At 44.7% G+C, this 14974-nt stretch overlaps 1 protein-coding gene across 8 annotated transcripts in view; it reads right to left on the bottom strand.

Moving 5' to 3' along the window:
- fstl5 (follistatin-like 5) overlaps positions 1–14974 on the bottom strand; it is a 568620-nt gene that overhangs the window by 11301 nt on the left and 542345 nt on the right. For all 8 annotated transcript variants that reach the window (XM_059645031.1, XM_059645027.1, XM_059645034.1 and 5 more), the window contains one exon: positions 7839–7988. In XM_059645031.1, coding sequence (XP_059501014.1) covers positions 7839–7988 — 150 coding nt within the window. The remainder of the gene's footprint in view (positions 1–7838; positions 7989–14974) is intronic.

Here is a 14974-nt window from a genome sequence, read left to right as displayed (position 1 = left end):
TAGGGTAGGTACTGAAGCCCTGAGAATGAGAGCAATAGTTGGACAGACAAAGAAATGGAAAAGGTCAGCTGGGAAATCAATTGCTAACTGGGACTGTTAGCAACTGACAATTGGATGGTTGTGTTTGCAGCACATGTGATGATGGGCTGGGAGAAGGTGTTCAGGCCCTAAAATGATTAACTCATTGCTGAATCCTAAAGGCTGTAGAGTTCCCAAACACAAAATGAGATGCTATTCTTTTAGCTTGCACTGAGCTTCATGGAGCACATCTGAGCCTGAGACAGGTGTGCTGGCCAGGGAACTTCCTGAAACTGAAAAGCAACTGAAAAGCAGTGAATACAGCACACTAGATTGAGTAAAGTGCAGATAAGTTGTTCCTTTATCTGGAAAGAACGGTGGGCTTGCAGCTGGCAGTGGTAGTGAAGTCAGATACTTTAGAGACTTTTAAGCGACTCTTGGAAAGGCACACGGATGCTAGTATAATGTAGGGTATGCAGGGTAGTTTGATCTTAGTAGGATAATAGGTCGGCTCAACATTGTGGGCTGAAGCGCTTGTACTGTTCTATGTTCTATGTACGTTCTATGTTGAGTGTTTGGGGCTTGGATAGCAAAGAGGCAAGAGGTAAACAGCCAGGTGTAACACCTTCTGGGAAGGTGTCATAGGGGTTTGGGCAGGTGTTGGGAGTGGAGGAGGTGTGGGCCAGGGTGTTCAAAGAGAACTGGAGTTGCTGGAGTTCGCAGCAGTGAACTTAGGAAGTGACTGCTTTGGTAGAGGAGGGTAAGTGACCAGCTACTGTGGGAGGGAAGAGAAGGGAATTCTAAGTGAGGACAAGCTTGGCCAGGCAATCAACGGGGATGGTGCAGGTAATTTTTCCAGGAAAAAGCAGTGAACCCTGAGGCCACCCTGATTGAGATTGCCTGTTGCTGGTTAAGAGGAGGTGGCTGGAGCCTATGAACTGGAAATTCCAAAATTGGCATGAAATGTTAGAAGAATCACGGATGTAAGTGGAAAGGAAAGAAAATATCAAATCAAGGTAGGAAGAAACGAGTTCTGTGGAGCAGGGGCAGGCAGAAACAATGGGTTTCCCCAGGAAGTCCTGTTTGTGAATTTTGGGAAGGAGGTAGAAACCAACTGTGCAGTGTTGGAGGATTATGAGCTTGAACGCAGCTGGGAGAGGTCGCCAGATGATATGAGATTAGTGACCATTGTTGAAACAACAGTCTGGTGATCGTGGTAGGGGAGATAGCAGGAGGTGTCCAAGATCTGGTGCTTAGCCTTTGCATTGTAGGGGCCAGTGGGCCATACAACAACAGCACCACCACTGTTTTTGGCAGGTTTGATTACAAAGTCAGATCTGAGTGTACAATATGTAGTCAATCCAGGGAGATCAGTTTTAAATGAAGGTGGGGGCAGAGAAATTAAAATTATCAATGTCACATTGACATTTTCAAGTGCAGGTAAAAGGCCAGAAGGAGGCAATTCAAGTGGAGGGAGAGTTTGGAGGTTGGTGAAGGCATCTCTGGGAAGGTGAGAGGACTTTTGTCAATGGACATGGAAGGCAAAGACGATGGAAGAGTTTAACAATTCATTAGGTGGGGTGCAGGTGGATAAAACTTTGCTGAGTACAGAACACTCAGCACCAGAGAGAGAAAAGATAATAAATACACAACAGGAAGTGAGGTTAGGAGAGAGGATGGATCCAGAGAGAAGGAATGGCGTGAATGATTGCAAAGGAATGTGGGTATCTTTAAGTTCTTTGCATCTCATGTTTCTTAATGTCTGAAGGAAAAATTCCTTGATAGCACATCAAAATGAGCCAGAGGATAAAGTGGAACTGGAGGTGTGGCAGTGTTGATGCAGGAGGTCAAAAGTGTGCATATGGAGATGTATAACATTGAGTGGGAATCTCAGGATGCAGCAAAAACAGGTCACAAGTCTAAGCACGTAACACTCAGGAAATTAAAGTTTGGAACTCTCCTACCATGATTTACACCATTGTATTAAACCTTTAAAGCATTATCAAAATCAAATAATTTAATAATATTAAGCCTTTTTTCACTTGGCTTTGTTAATTCAGAATTATATACCATAAACTACAAAATCAAGAAGACTTCCAGAACCATCAGCAACAATAGTTTTATAAATTTAATAAAATATATAATTTTATGACTCAGATTCTCATTGAAAGATATGAGATCTAACAATGACAAATAGTGAAGAGGAGAACCTCAGGCTAAAGAACAAGCTGGGCTAAACAGTGGCAGATGGGCTAAACTGTGACAAATATAATTTAATCCTGAAAACTGTGAAGTAGGGTAATGCATTTTGGGAGGACTAATAAAGTGAGGGGTATATGTTGAATTGTAGGATCAGAGAGATCTTGATGTCCATGGCAGGTGAGCAGGTAGACAAGGCATATAATCGCCATTATTAGACAATATTGTAACAGCGTGGAATACAATGTTAGGCCATAGCTGGAATACTATGAGTGGTAGATAGGAGCAGGAAAGCTGACATTTTGGGCCTGGACACTTGTTTAGATGATTTCTGAAGAAAGTTCAGCTTTGGCCTGCTGTGTTCATCCAGCTCTACACCTTGTTATCTCAGATTCTCCAGCATCTGCAGTTCCTATTATCTCTAATACTGTGAGTAGTTCTGGCTTCCAAGCTATTGGAAAGATGTGACTGCACTGGAGATGTTGCAGAAGAGATTTACCAGAATGTTGTCTCCAGGCTGGTGCATTTCAGCTATGAAGAGAGGCTGGTTAGGCTGGGGTTATTTTCCTCTGGAAAAGAGATAGCTGAGGGGAGGATCTGATTGAGGTGCACAAAATTCTGAGCAGCATCAACAGATAGATAGGGAGAAATGCTTCCTTTAGTAGAGGGTCCCTGTTTAAGTGGAGGAGCTGAAAATTAGAGAGGACTTGAAGAAAAACATTTTTACCTAGATGGTTGTGAGCGCCTGGAGCTTGCTGCCTGAAAGGTTGGCAGAAGCAGGAACATTTAAGAACTATTTATATGAGCACTTCAAATGTCACTGCATAAAAGGCTAAGTGCTGAAAAACAGGATATTGTTAAGGAATAGCCATGTCCAACTAACTTGCTGGAGTATTTTTGAAGAGGGAACAGAGGGGATTGATGAAGCAAAGGCTGTTGATATGGTATAGGGTGGCATGGTGGCTCTGTGGTTACTACTGCTGCCTCACAACACCAGGGTCAATTCCATCCTTGGGTAACTGTCTGTGTGAAGTTTGCACATTCTCCTCTAGTCTGTGTGGGTTTCTGCTGCATGCCCTGGTTTCTTCACACAGGCCAAAGATGTGCATGTTGGATGGATCGGCCACGCTAAAATTGCCCGCAGTGTCGGATGTGTAGGTGAGGTGGATGGGGTAGGGGGCTAAGTATCTTTGGACACCATCCAATTATAGGGATTCTATGGTGCACATGGCTTCCAAAAATTGTTTGATGTGAGTACCACATATAGACTTGCAAGAAAATTTATAGGTCATAGAATAAAAGGGACATTAATAATGCAGATGCAAAATTGGCTGAGTGATAGTTATGAATAGTGGTAATAAAGGTTAATGGGTAGTTTTTGGACGATAGGAATGTTTGTAGTGAAATTCCTCTAGGGTTTGATACTGGGAACCATGCTTTTCCTAACATATACAAATGATGTAGACATTGGTGTGTATGACAGAGTTTCCAAGTTTGTGAATCACGAAAAGCTTGGAAGAGTTGTAAACTGTAAGGAGGACAGCGTAGAACTTACATTGGCCAGTAAGTGGAGTGGGTGGATCTGTGGCATATCAGTGAAAATCCCTCCATAATGAAAATCCCTCTCACAAAATGAACTGCAGCTCACTACTGCTTTTTCTAAGACAACTAGGGATGAGCAATAATTGCCAACCTAGCTAGTAATGCTCACATGCCATGAATGAATTTTTAAAAACATGTCTGCTGTGTGATGTGATACACCCTGGGGAGACAGTACAAAATATTGTCCTAAACAATATGCAAGAGGGATGAGTCTTGGATGTATATGTACATAAGTCATTACATGTGACAGGACAGAGTGAGAGTTTTTTTTTAAATGTCTCAGCTGGAGTATTGCATATAGCACACATTAGGATGTGAATGGAGATAATGCAGAGGAGGTCTACAAGAATGGTGTCAAGGATGAGACACTTCAGTTTTGAGGAATAATTGGTATAGATGGGATTGTTTTCTAGGAGAGGAGAAGACAGTGGAGAGATTTGACAGACATTTTCATCACTGATGTAGTAAATAGTGAAAAACTGTTACAACAAGGTGTAGAGCTGGATGAACACAGCAGGGCAAGCAGCATCAGAGGAGCAGGAAAGCTGATGTTTCAGGCCTAGACCCTCATTATCTCAGATTCTCCAGCATCTGCAGTTCCTACAATCAGTGAAAAAAACTGTATCAGTGATAATGGGAACTGCAGATGCTGGAGAATCCAAGATAACAAAGTGTGGAGCTGGATGAACACAGCAGGCCAAGCAGCATCTCAGGAGCACAAAAGCTGACGTTTCGGGCCTAGACCCTTCATCAGAGAGGGGGATGGGGAGAGGGAACTGGAATAAATAGGGAGAGAGGGGGAGGCGGACCGAAGATGGAGAGAAAACAAGATAGGTAGAGAGGAGAGTATAGGTGGGGAGGTAGGGAGGGGATAGGTCAGTCCAGGGAAGATGGACAGGTCAAGGAGGCGGGATGAGGTGGTAGGTAGGAAATGAAGGTGCGGCTTGAGGTGGGAGGAAAGGATGGATGAGAGGAAGAACAGGTGAGGGAAGCAGAGACAGGCTGGGCTGGTTTTGGGATGCAGTGGGGGGAGGGGATGAGCTGGGCTGGTTTTGTGATGCAGTGGGGGGAGGGGAAGAACTGGGCTGGTTTTGGGATGCAGTAGGGGAAGGGGAGATTTTGAAGCTTGTGAAGTCCACGTAGATACCATTGGGCTGCAGGGTTCCCAAGCGGAATATGAGTTGCTGTTCCTGCAACCTTTGGGTGGCATCATTGTGGCACTGCAGGAGGCCCATGATGGACATGTTGTCTGAGGAATGGGAGGGGGAGTTGAAATGGTTTGCGACTGGGAGGTGCAGTTGTTTGTTGTGAACCGAGCGGAGGTGTTCTGCAAAGCAGTCCCCAAGCCTCCGCTTGGTTTCCCCAATGTAGAGGGAGCACACCAGGTACAATGGATACAAATACCACATTGGCAGATGTGCAGGTAAACATCTGTTTGATATGGAAGATCATCCTGGGATGGCGGTGAAGGAGGAGGTGTGGGGGCAAGTGTAGCACTTCCTGCGGTTGCAGGGGAAGGTGCCAGGTGTGCTGGGGTTGGAGGGGAGTGTGGAGCGGAGAGACTGGTCTCTCCGGAAGGCAGACAAGGGTGGGGATGGAAAAATGGCTTGGGTGGTGGGGTCGGATTGTAGATGGTGGAAGTGTCGGAGGGTGATACGTTGTATCCGGAGGTTGGTGGGGTGGTATGTGAGGACGAGAGGGATCCTCTAGGGGCAGTTGTGGCGGGGGCGGGGTGTGAGGGATGTGTTGCGGGAAATGCGAGAGACGCGGTCAAGGGCATTCTCGACCACTGCGGGGGGAAAGTTGTGGTCCTGGAAGAACGTGGACATCTGGGATGTGCGGGAGTGGAATGCCTCATCCTGGGAGCAGATGCGGCAGAGGCAGAGGAATTGGGAATAGGAGATGGAATTTTTGCAGGAGGGTGGGTGGGAGTAAGTGTATTCTAGGTAGCTGTGGGAGTCAGTGGGCTTGAAATGGACATCAGTTCTAGCTGGTTACCTGAGATGGAGACTGTGAGGTCCAGGAAGGTGAGGGATGCGTTGGAGATGGCCCAGGTGAACTTGAGGTTGGGGTGGAAGGTGTTGGTAAAGTGGGTGAACTGTTTGAGCTCCTCTGGGGAGCAAAAGGCGGAAGGAAGAGAGTGGGGTTTGGGGCTTGTGTAGGTGTGAAAGAGGGACTGTTCCACGTAACCTACAAAGAGGCAAGCATAGCTTGGGCCCATGCGGGTACCATGGCCACCCCCTTTGCCTATAGGAAGTAGGAGAAATCGAAAGAGAAGTTGTTGAGGGTGGGGACAAGTTCGGCTAGGCTGATGAGGGTGTCGGTGGAGTGGGATTGGTCGGGCCTGCAGGACAGGAAGAAGTGGAGGGCCTTGAGACCGTCTGCATGAGGAATACAGGTGTTTAGGGATAAAGGTGTATAGTGAAAAAAACTTGCTGTTAAATAAAGAATTCAGAACCAGAGGGCATTCTTTTCAAGAAGTTTGCAAAAGAAAGAAAATGAAAGGTGAAAAAAGACTTCTTTAACAGCAAGTGGTCTGGATTAAGAATGTATGGTGAAGGCAGATTCAATTAAGGCATTCAAGAGGGCATTAGATTTTTTTAAAAAATAGAAACAATGTACTGGGTTATGGGAAAAGGCAAAATTTAGCAATAAATCAAAATGCTCATGAACTCAATGTGCAGACATGATGGGGCCAAGTGGCTTCCTTCTGCATTATAACAATTCTATGATTATGTTAATACACTTGGGTCAAATCCCTTTGTTTGCTATTTTAACAAAGTTGTCAACCCATTTCTGTTAAAATTCTGCCAAACTTCTATTCCTCCATTATAGAAATATCTCCCAAGGGTTAGTTTAGCAGAACAGAACAAGGAAACATGGGCTAGAATCCATAGTACTTTCAAAAATACAATCAATTTTTAGTATCCCATTGAGCTTCCAGGCATTTTGCCATTTCCACAATGAATTCAATGGACCACAGCATAGGCATTTATAAAGAATATACTTTGGATATAATTAACTAGACAAAGGGTTTATCCAACATGGAAAGAGGCCCATTGTATCCACATCATCAAACATCCATCTATCTAATTATCCATCTATCCATCTATGCTAACTCTTCCAAATTAGCCAACATTTTTCCATATGACTATTAATTCTTTCTCAAGTAATGGTTTGTAGAAATTTCCCCACCACCAACTGCCTCTAATTGCTGGGCGTATCTTTTATAAACTTTTTTGAACCATGTATAATGTTTGCAATTCTCCAGTCCTCTGGCACCAACCAAAACCTATGGAAGGTTATCACCAGTGCCACTGCAATTTCCACTCTTATCCCTTCATTATCTCTGGGTGCATCTGATTCAGCAATGGTGCCTTATCAACTTTAAGCCCTGACAGCTTATCCAATAGCTCCTTCTTATCAATTTTAAGCCTTTCTACTGACTGAGCTTCCCCCAGCATCACGATGTCCTGAAAAGATGTATGCCAAGTATTCATTTAACACCTCATCCATATCTCCATGTATAGAATTCTCTTTTGGTCCCTGTTTGGCCTTCCATCTCCTTTTACACCCTTTGTATTTACCATTACACTAAATGTATGTATGGGGGATTTTGAAATTCTGATTCAATATTTAGACTAAATATTCCACAAAGGGAATAAAGCAAATAGAAAACAGTAACGTTCATGATAACACTTGCACTACTCAGCCATCATCAGTAAATTGAATAAACACAAACTAATTATACAGTTACTATGAGAAACTAAGCATTTCAATGTTTTTGTTCAAATGTTTCACATGCATAAGAAAATTCATAGACCATATTTAGTAAGTTCAAAAAACATTTTCACATGACTTCCCAAGTTGTTCATCAGCCATTTATTTTATAAAGCTGCTATACATGCAAATTTGAATATTTGATTTTGTAAACCATGATTTTACCTTTTAAAGTACAAAAGTATGTTTTTATTCACAGACTTATTTAACTGACTGAGAAATGTAAAAGTAATAAAAACCTGAATTGCTTTCTGAGATTGAACATCAACTATCAGCACTCTGTTCAACTTTGGCTGTGTCACATAGATGTACTTGTTTCTAATGTTCACAGCAGTAGCCCACACACATCGCTGGATTGCTTCATTGTCAGCTTTGGGACAAACTTCATCCTAAGAAACAATATGGGAAAATCTTCAGTAAACAATTAAAACTAATTGCAGTTGAAATTTCAGTGTGAATATAGGAAACTCAAACTAAAGTTATCAAAAAATAAAAATTCAAAAATGCTTGGACAGCATAAAAATAGTAGCAGCTATTTCAGACTTTATAAATGTGACCTTCCTTATTGAATATTAAACTGATTAACCGGGCAGAATGTAACAGAGATGACAGGATTCTTAATAATGGCTGAAGAGCTGGTGAAAGGCCCTTATCACCTCTTTTCAGGGAGGTCTGGAAAGTTCAATGTAAATCAAGAACTTAACTGGCAGCAATGAGCCTTCCCTGGTATCAACGATCTGAGGGAGAAAGTCCAGTCTGCCAAGAACTGCCAGTCAATCACAGCTGCCAACTGGTGGGCCATACCCTTGCATCAAAAGAGTGGCTGCCAGTGTTCACTTGATGAAGTGGTGGGGGAGCCACCAACTGCTAGTAAAATACCACCAAAGGAAGCCCCAATTAGGTACACAAGAAAAGGGCTATTTCCAGAGGGAGCAAAATTGAACAAAGAACAAAGACAAAAACAAAGAAGCACAGAAACAGGCCCTTCAGAGGCCCTACTCTTCCAGGGACCATATCCCTCTATTACTAGTTAGATCAAGATTGCTTCATTGGAGGCCTCACCTAGCATGGTGACAAAATATCTGAATGAAAACAAACCCGCTTGGCAAGCAAGGCAGCAACCTCATAAAGAAAGCATAAAGCAGCCACCCATTTGATAGGTGGAAGTTGGTTGTGGTGGTGGTTGGGTGGTGAGGGAAATGTGGACATCGAAATATTTAAAAAATACTTTGAGATACATTTTGTAGTTTTGTCAAAGATCTGGTCCAACGTAATTGGGAACAGTCAAGAATGGAGGTGGGTTGGCTGTTTTGGGCAGAAAGATCATAGATGGAGTTTAATCCCAAAAAATATGAGGTAATGTATTTTGGGAGGTCTAATCCAGATGAAAAATATACTGTAAATGGTAGAACCCTTAAGAGTACTGATAGGCAGCGGGATCTGGATGTACAAGTACACAGGTCACTGAAAGTGGCAATGCAGGTGGAGAAGGTAGTTCAACTCCTACATCCAGAAATAGAAGCTGATTGTTGTTTTCTTCTTCTCTAATGAATTTAATCCCAGCAAATACATTGTTGATGAGGTGGTGGGTCTCTTCTGATTTGTTGCATTTAATAGGCGTATGACACATAAGGCCATCAGTTTAACTGGGACAATGTAATCTTAGCAGGCCATGCCAAACATTGACATTCTGGAGGCATGGTTCTCAACCCATAATGCAATCAACAAATATATAGAATTGGACCGCAAATAAAAACGCATATAGAGCAAAACTGGAAATGACACTACTCCATTTAACAGACCAGAAAATATAAATTCCAAGCGGAGTAGAACAACATTGCTTCAGCAGAGGCCCCCTAGGTAACAGCAGATGTTACCTAGCACAGTGATGAAACATCTGAACGAAAACAAACCAGCTCGGTGAACAAGTCAGCAACCTCACTCACAACCTGAGCTACAAATCTTTGCTAAAACCTTGCTTTCTTTATATTTCCATTCTTCTTTCTCTGCTCTCTGATAATAACTATGCAGCAAATAAATAAGCTCACATAAATGCTCAAACTTCTTAAGACTAACTTAGTGATGCAATGAAAATTACATTAACCTTTTCTAATCAAAGTAATGGTGGTATATTACTCAATATGTTTTGTGGCATACTTTTACTTCAAGCCACAATGTGTATTCAGTGTTTAATGTAGTAGCGCTTCTTCGAACATGGGCAAGCTAAAAAGATTAATGATTCAAAAGTCTGCCATGCAATTGCTTTTCTAAGCATTGCACGTATCCCAGCAGGGAACTGTTACATTACAACAGTATTGCTGAAAAATAAATTCATATTAAGAATCATTGTTTTAATGGAAAGTAAAATTAACAAATGGAGGACTCTAACTACACAAAATTTACAGAGCAGTAACAGGATGTTTCCCATACGCTCTATGCCAGTGTTTAAGTTTCTCACTGGCCTCCTTGTACTCCCCTTCATTAAACCTAAGTTAAAACATAAATGTATTCTAAAAAACGAGCATAAGATTAAAGTTGCAATTGTCAACTTTATATATCAAAACTAACATAACTCAAAATATGAAGGCATTGAGTATTGAAATAAATTGTAAATCCCTACAGTGCAGAATCAGGCCATTCAGCCCATTGAATCCTATCCAACCCATTGAAGAGCATCCCACACTCACACCCCCTGCAGTATCCCTGTAACCCTGTATTTGTCATGGTTAATTCAACGAGCCTGCAAATAGTTTACATTTTAATTTATAGTATTCATTCTACTAGTAATGCAAACAGTGTGCAGAATGTAATGTTGTTTTCTATGATGAGTTTGGAGGCAAAATCAACTGGGAGGCCGCTAAAGGGGAAGGTTGATGGATGTCTTTTCAGTCCTCTTGCCATTAATCAATTAATTTATACACTCTTAGGGACCTTATTGCACCACTTGTGAGACTGCCTGCTCTTGATATAAAGACATTTAACCAGGGATGGTTTCAAAAAGCCCTGGAAAAAACTTAAGTCAATAGGAGTCAGGAAGCAATCACTGATTGGAGTCAAAACCTAGCACAAAGGAAAATTGTGTGGTTATTGGGTATCAATCATCCCAGTCCCACAGTATCGCTGCAAGGTAGTCCTGTAGGTTGTTCCCCAGGCCCAACCATCATTACCTGTTCCGTTAATGACCATCCCTCTATCATGCAGCCAGAAACGACTAGCCTTTAGCTCAAAGGGAGTGGAATATTTTTCTAAAACTATACAAACCATTAATCAGACCACAGCTGGAATACTGTAGATAGTTTTGGGCTTCTTATGAAAGGAAACATATACTGATATTGGAAGTAGTCCATAGAAGGTGCACTGCATATGATGCAGAACGTAGAAGGATTATGTTACAAGGAGAGATTGAGTAGCTTTGGCCTCATGACAGCTAACCTGATTGAAACATACAAGATTCTGAGGGGACTTGACACAAGAAATTGTTTCCCATTGCTGATGAGCCCAAGGTGAAAGGACATAATCTGAGAATAAGGGGATACATATGAGGAGGATTTTCTTCTCTCAGAGGGTAGTGAATCTGTGGAATTCTTTAGAGCAGAGAGCTGTCCACACTTGGTTGTTTGGTATAATCAAGGCTCAGACAGATGTTTAATCAGTAAGAGAATTGTAGAGTAATCAAAAAAAACTTGGGTAAATGGAGCTGAGGATTAGCATATCAATCATGATCCCATTGAATGGTGGAGGAGACTCAACAGGATGATTAGCCTACTTCTGATCCAAAGACTATGGAAAGAACAAGGAGCAATCTAGACTGAAGAGAAAAAAATTCAGTGATGCGGAAGGGAGAAGAGGAGAATTTGAAGCTTGTGAAGTCCACATTGATACCATTGGGCTGCAGGGTTCCCAAGCAGAATATGAGTTGCTGTTTCTGCAGCCTTTGGGTAGCATCATTGTGGCACTGCAGGAGGCCCATGTCGTCTGCGGAATGGGAGGGGGAGTTTAGATTAGATTCCCTACAGTGTGGAAACAGGCCCTTTGGCCCAACAAGTCAACACCGCCTCTTCGAGCATCCCACCCAGACCCATCCCCCTATAACCCACACACCCCTGAATTCTATGGGCAATTTAGCATGGCCAATCCACCTAGCCTGCACATCTTTGGACTGTGGGAGGAAACCGGAGCACTCGGGGAAAACCCACGCAGGCACAGGGAGAATGTGCAAACTCCACACAGACAGTTGCCTACGGCTGGAATCGAACCCGGGTCCCTGGTGCTGCGAGGCTGCAGTGCTAACCACTGAGCCATCATGCCGCCCAAATGGTTGAAATGGTTCACGACTGGGAGGTCCAGTTGTTTAGTGCGAACCGAGTGTAAGTGTTCTGCATAGCAGTCCCCAAGCCTCTGCTTGTTTTCCCCAATGTAGAGGAGGCCACAATGGGAACAGCAGATGCCGTACACCACATTAGCAGATCTGCAGGTGGAAGTCTTCTTGGGGCCTGGGATGGGGGTGAGGGCGTAGGTATAGGGGCAGGTGTAGCACTTCCTGCGGTTGCAGGGAAAATTGCCGGCTGTGGTGGGGCTGGAGGGGAGTGTGGAGTGGACAAGGGAGTCATGGAAAGAGTAGTCCCTCCAGAAGGCAGATAAGGGTGGGGAGAGAAAAAATGTCTTTGGTGGTGGAGTCAGATTGCATATGGCGGAAGTGTCGAAGGATGATGTGTTAGATCCGGAGGTTGGTGGGGTGGTACGTGAGGATGAGGGGGATTCTGTTTTGGTTTTTATTGTGGGGAGGACGTGTGAGGGATGAATTGTGGGAAATGCGGGAAATATAGTCAAGGGAGTTCTCAACCGCTGAGGGGCGTACGTTGCGGTCCTTGAAAAATGAGGACATCTGAAATGGACGGGAGTGGAATGCAGCAGCGGTGAAGGAACTGGGAATAGGGGATGATATTTTTGCAGGAAGATGGGTGGGACGAGGTGCATTCTAGGTAGCTGTGGGAGTCAGTGGGCTTGAAATGGATATCGGTTTTTAGTTGTCTGCTGGAGATGGAGACAGAGAGGTCCAGGAAGGAGAGAGAGGTATTAGAGATGATCCAGTTGAACTTAAGGTTGGGGGTGGAAGGTGTTGGTGAAGTGGATGAACTGTTTGAGCTCCTTGAGGAACCATGAGGTGGAATGTAATGGAGGAAGAGGTGGGGTTTAGGGCCAGTGTAGGTACAGAAGAGGGATTATTCCATGTAACCTACAGAGAGGCAGGCGTAGGTTGAGCTCATGCATGTGCCCATGGCCAAGCCCTTTGTCTGCAGGAAGTCGGAGGAATTGAAAGAGAAGTTGTTGAGGGTGAGGACGAGTTCAGGTGAGCAGATGAGGGTGTCAGCAGAAGGGACTGGATGTCCATAGTAAAGATGAGGCTTTGGGACCGGAGAATTGGAAGTTCTGGTGGAGGTGGAGGGTGTGGGTGGTGTCACGGATGTAGGTAGGGAGCTTCTGGACCAAGGGGGAGATAAGTTCGGTGGGACAGGAGCAGGCGGAGACAATGGCAGGGCAGTCAGGTTTGTGGATTTGGGAAGGAGATAGAAGCAGGGTTGGGGAACAATGAGGTTGGAGGCTGTGGGTGAGAGGTCACCTGAAGTGGTGGGGTTGTGGATGGTTTGGGAGATGAAGATTTGGTGTTTGCGGGTGGGGTCATGATCAATAGACAATAGACAACAGACAATAGGTGCTGGGATATGCCATTCGGCCCTTCGAGCCAGGAGGAGTTGTTGGAGAGTTGGCGTCTGGCCTTGGCGACGTAGATGTCAGTGCACCGTACTATAATTGCGCCTCCCTTGTCCGCGAGTTTTATGGTGAGGTTGGGATTGGAGTGGAGGGAACCGAGGGCTGCACTTTCAGTGGGGGAGAGCTTGGAGTGGGTGAGAGGGGTGGAGCGGTTGAGGCGATTGATGTCACGATGGCAGTTGGAGATGAAGAGGTTGAGGGAGGGTAGGAGGCCTTGGGGTGATGTCCGGGAGGAGGGGGTGTGTTAGAGGCAGGAGAAGGGTTCGGTAAAAGGTGGGTTAGGGTCACGGTTAAAGAAGTAGGCGCGGAGGCAGAAGAAAAACTGCTCAATGTCCAAGCGTGACCAGTACTTGTTGATGTGTGGATGGAGGGGGAAAAAGCTGAGCCCTTTACTGAGCGTTCGTCCTCAGTAACGGGGAGGTCTGTGGGAATGGTGAAGACTCGGCAGGACTGGGGGTTGCTGTCTCCTCTGGAGCTGCTGGCTGTAGAGGCAGTTGGTGGAGCATCGTCGGCGTTGGCCACGGGCGGAGTTGCATCAACGGTGGTGGGCGGAATTGTATCAGTGTCATCGGTGGGTGGAGTGGGATATGAAGGTGGCAGCAGCAGTGATGGTAGGTCCGTGCTCAGTTTCTCTGGTGTTGGACTCGGAAATGGAGGCAGTGGTATTCGCTGTGCCGGAAGTGGTGTATTTGGCGGCGGAAGACAGGACGTCATCCATGATTGTTCCAACAGTGGCCACAAGCTTCAAAATCTCCCCTCCCTCTACCACATCCCTAGACCAGCCCAGCTCGTCCCTGCCTCCCTAACCTGTCCTTCCTCCTACCTAACCCCTCCACCTTAAGCCCCACTCGCTTCGCCTACCTACCAACCTCAACCCACCCCCGTGACCTGTATGTCTTCCCTGGACTGACCTATCTCCTCCCTAGCCTCCCCACCTACACTCACCTTTACTGGCTCCATCCCCACCTCTTTGACCGGTCTGTCCCCTCTCCACCTATCTTCTGCTCTGTCTATCTTCTGTCCACCCGCCACCTCACTATTTATTTCAGAACCCCCTTCCCCTCCCCCATTTCTGAAGAAAGGTCTAGGCCCGAAACGTCAAGCTTTCCTGCTCCTGTGATGCTGCTTGGCCTGCTATGTTCATCCAGCTCTACACCTTGTTATCTCAGATTCTCCAGCATCTGCAGTTCCTACTATCTCTGAAACAAGAGTCAGGATGTCATGTTGCAGATTTATAAGACTTTGGTTAGGCCACAGAGTACTGCATTTAATTCTGATTGCCACATTACAGTAAGGATGCGGAGGCTTTGGAGAGGATGCAGAAGAGGTTTACCAGGATGCTACAGGGTGTGAACTATGAGGAGAGGCGAGCAAAACTCAGGTTGTTTTCTCTGCACTGGTGGAGGCTGAGTGGAGACTTGATAGAAGTCTATAAAATTATGAGATGCATAAACAGGGTTGACAGTAAGAATATTTTTCCCAGAGTTTAAATGTCTAATACTAGGGGGTATGCATTTAAGGTGAGAGGGTCAACGTCAAATGACACGTGAGGAGCAACATTTTTTACACGGAGAGGTAGGAGTGTGGACCGTGCTGCCTGCGG

This window comes from Stegostoma tigrinum, chromosome 1 (genome assembly GCF_030684315.1).
Source record: "Stegostoma tigrinum isolate sSteTig4 chromosome 1, sSteTig4.hap1, whole genome shotgun sequence".
Lineage (NCBI taxonomy): Eukaryota > Metazoa > Chordata > Chondrichthyes > Orectolobiformes > Stegostomatidae > Stegostoma > Stegostoma tigrinum.
Note: the sequence above shows the minus strand (reverse complement) of the source record. Positions and strands in the feature narration are given on the sequence as shown.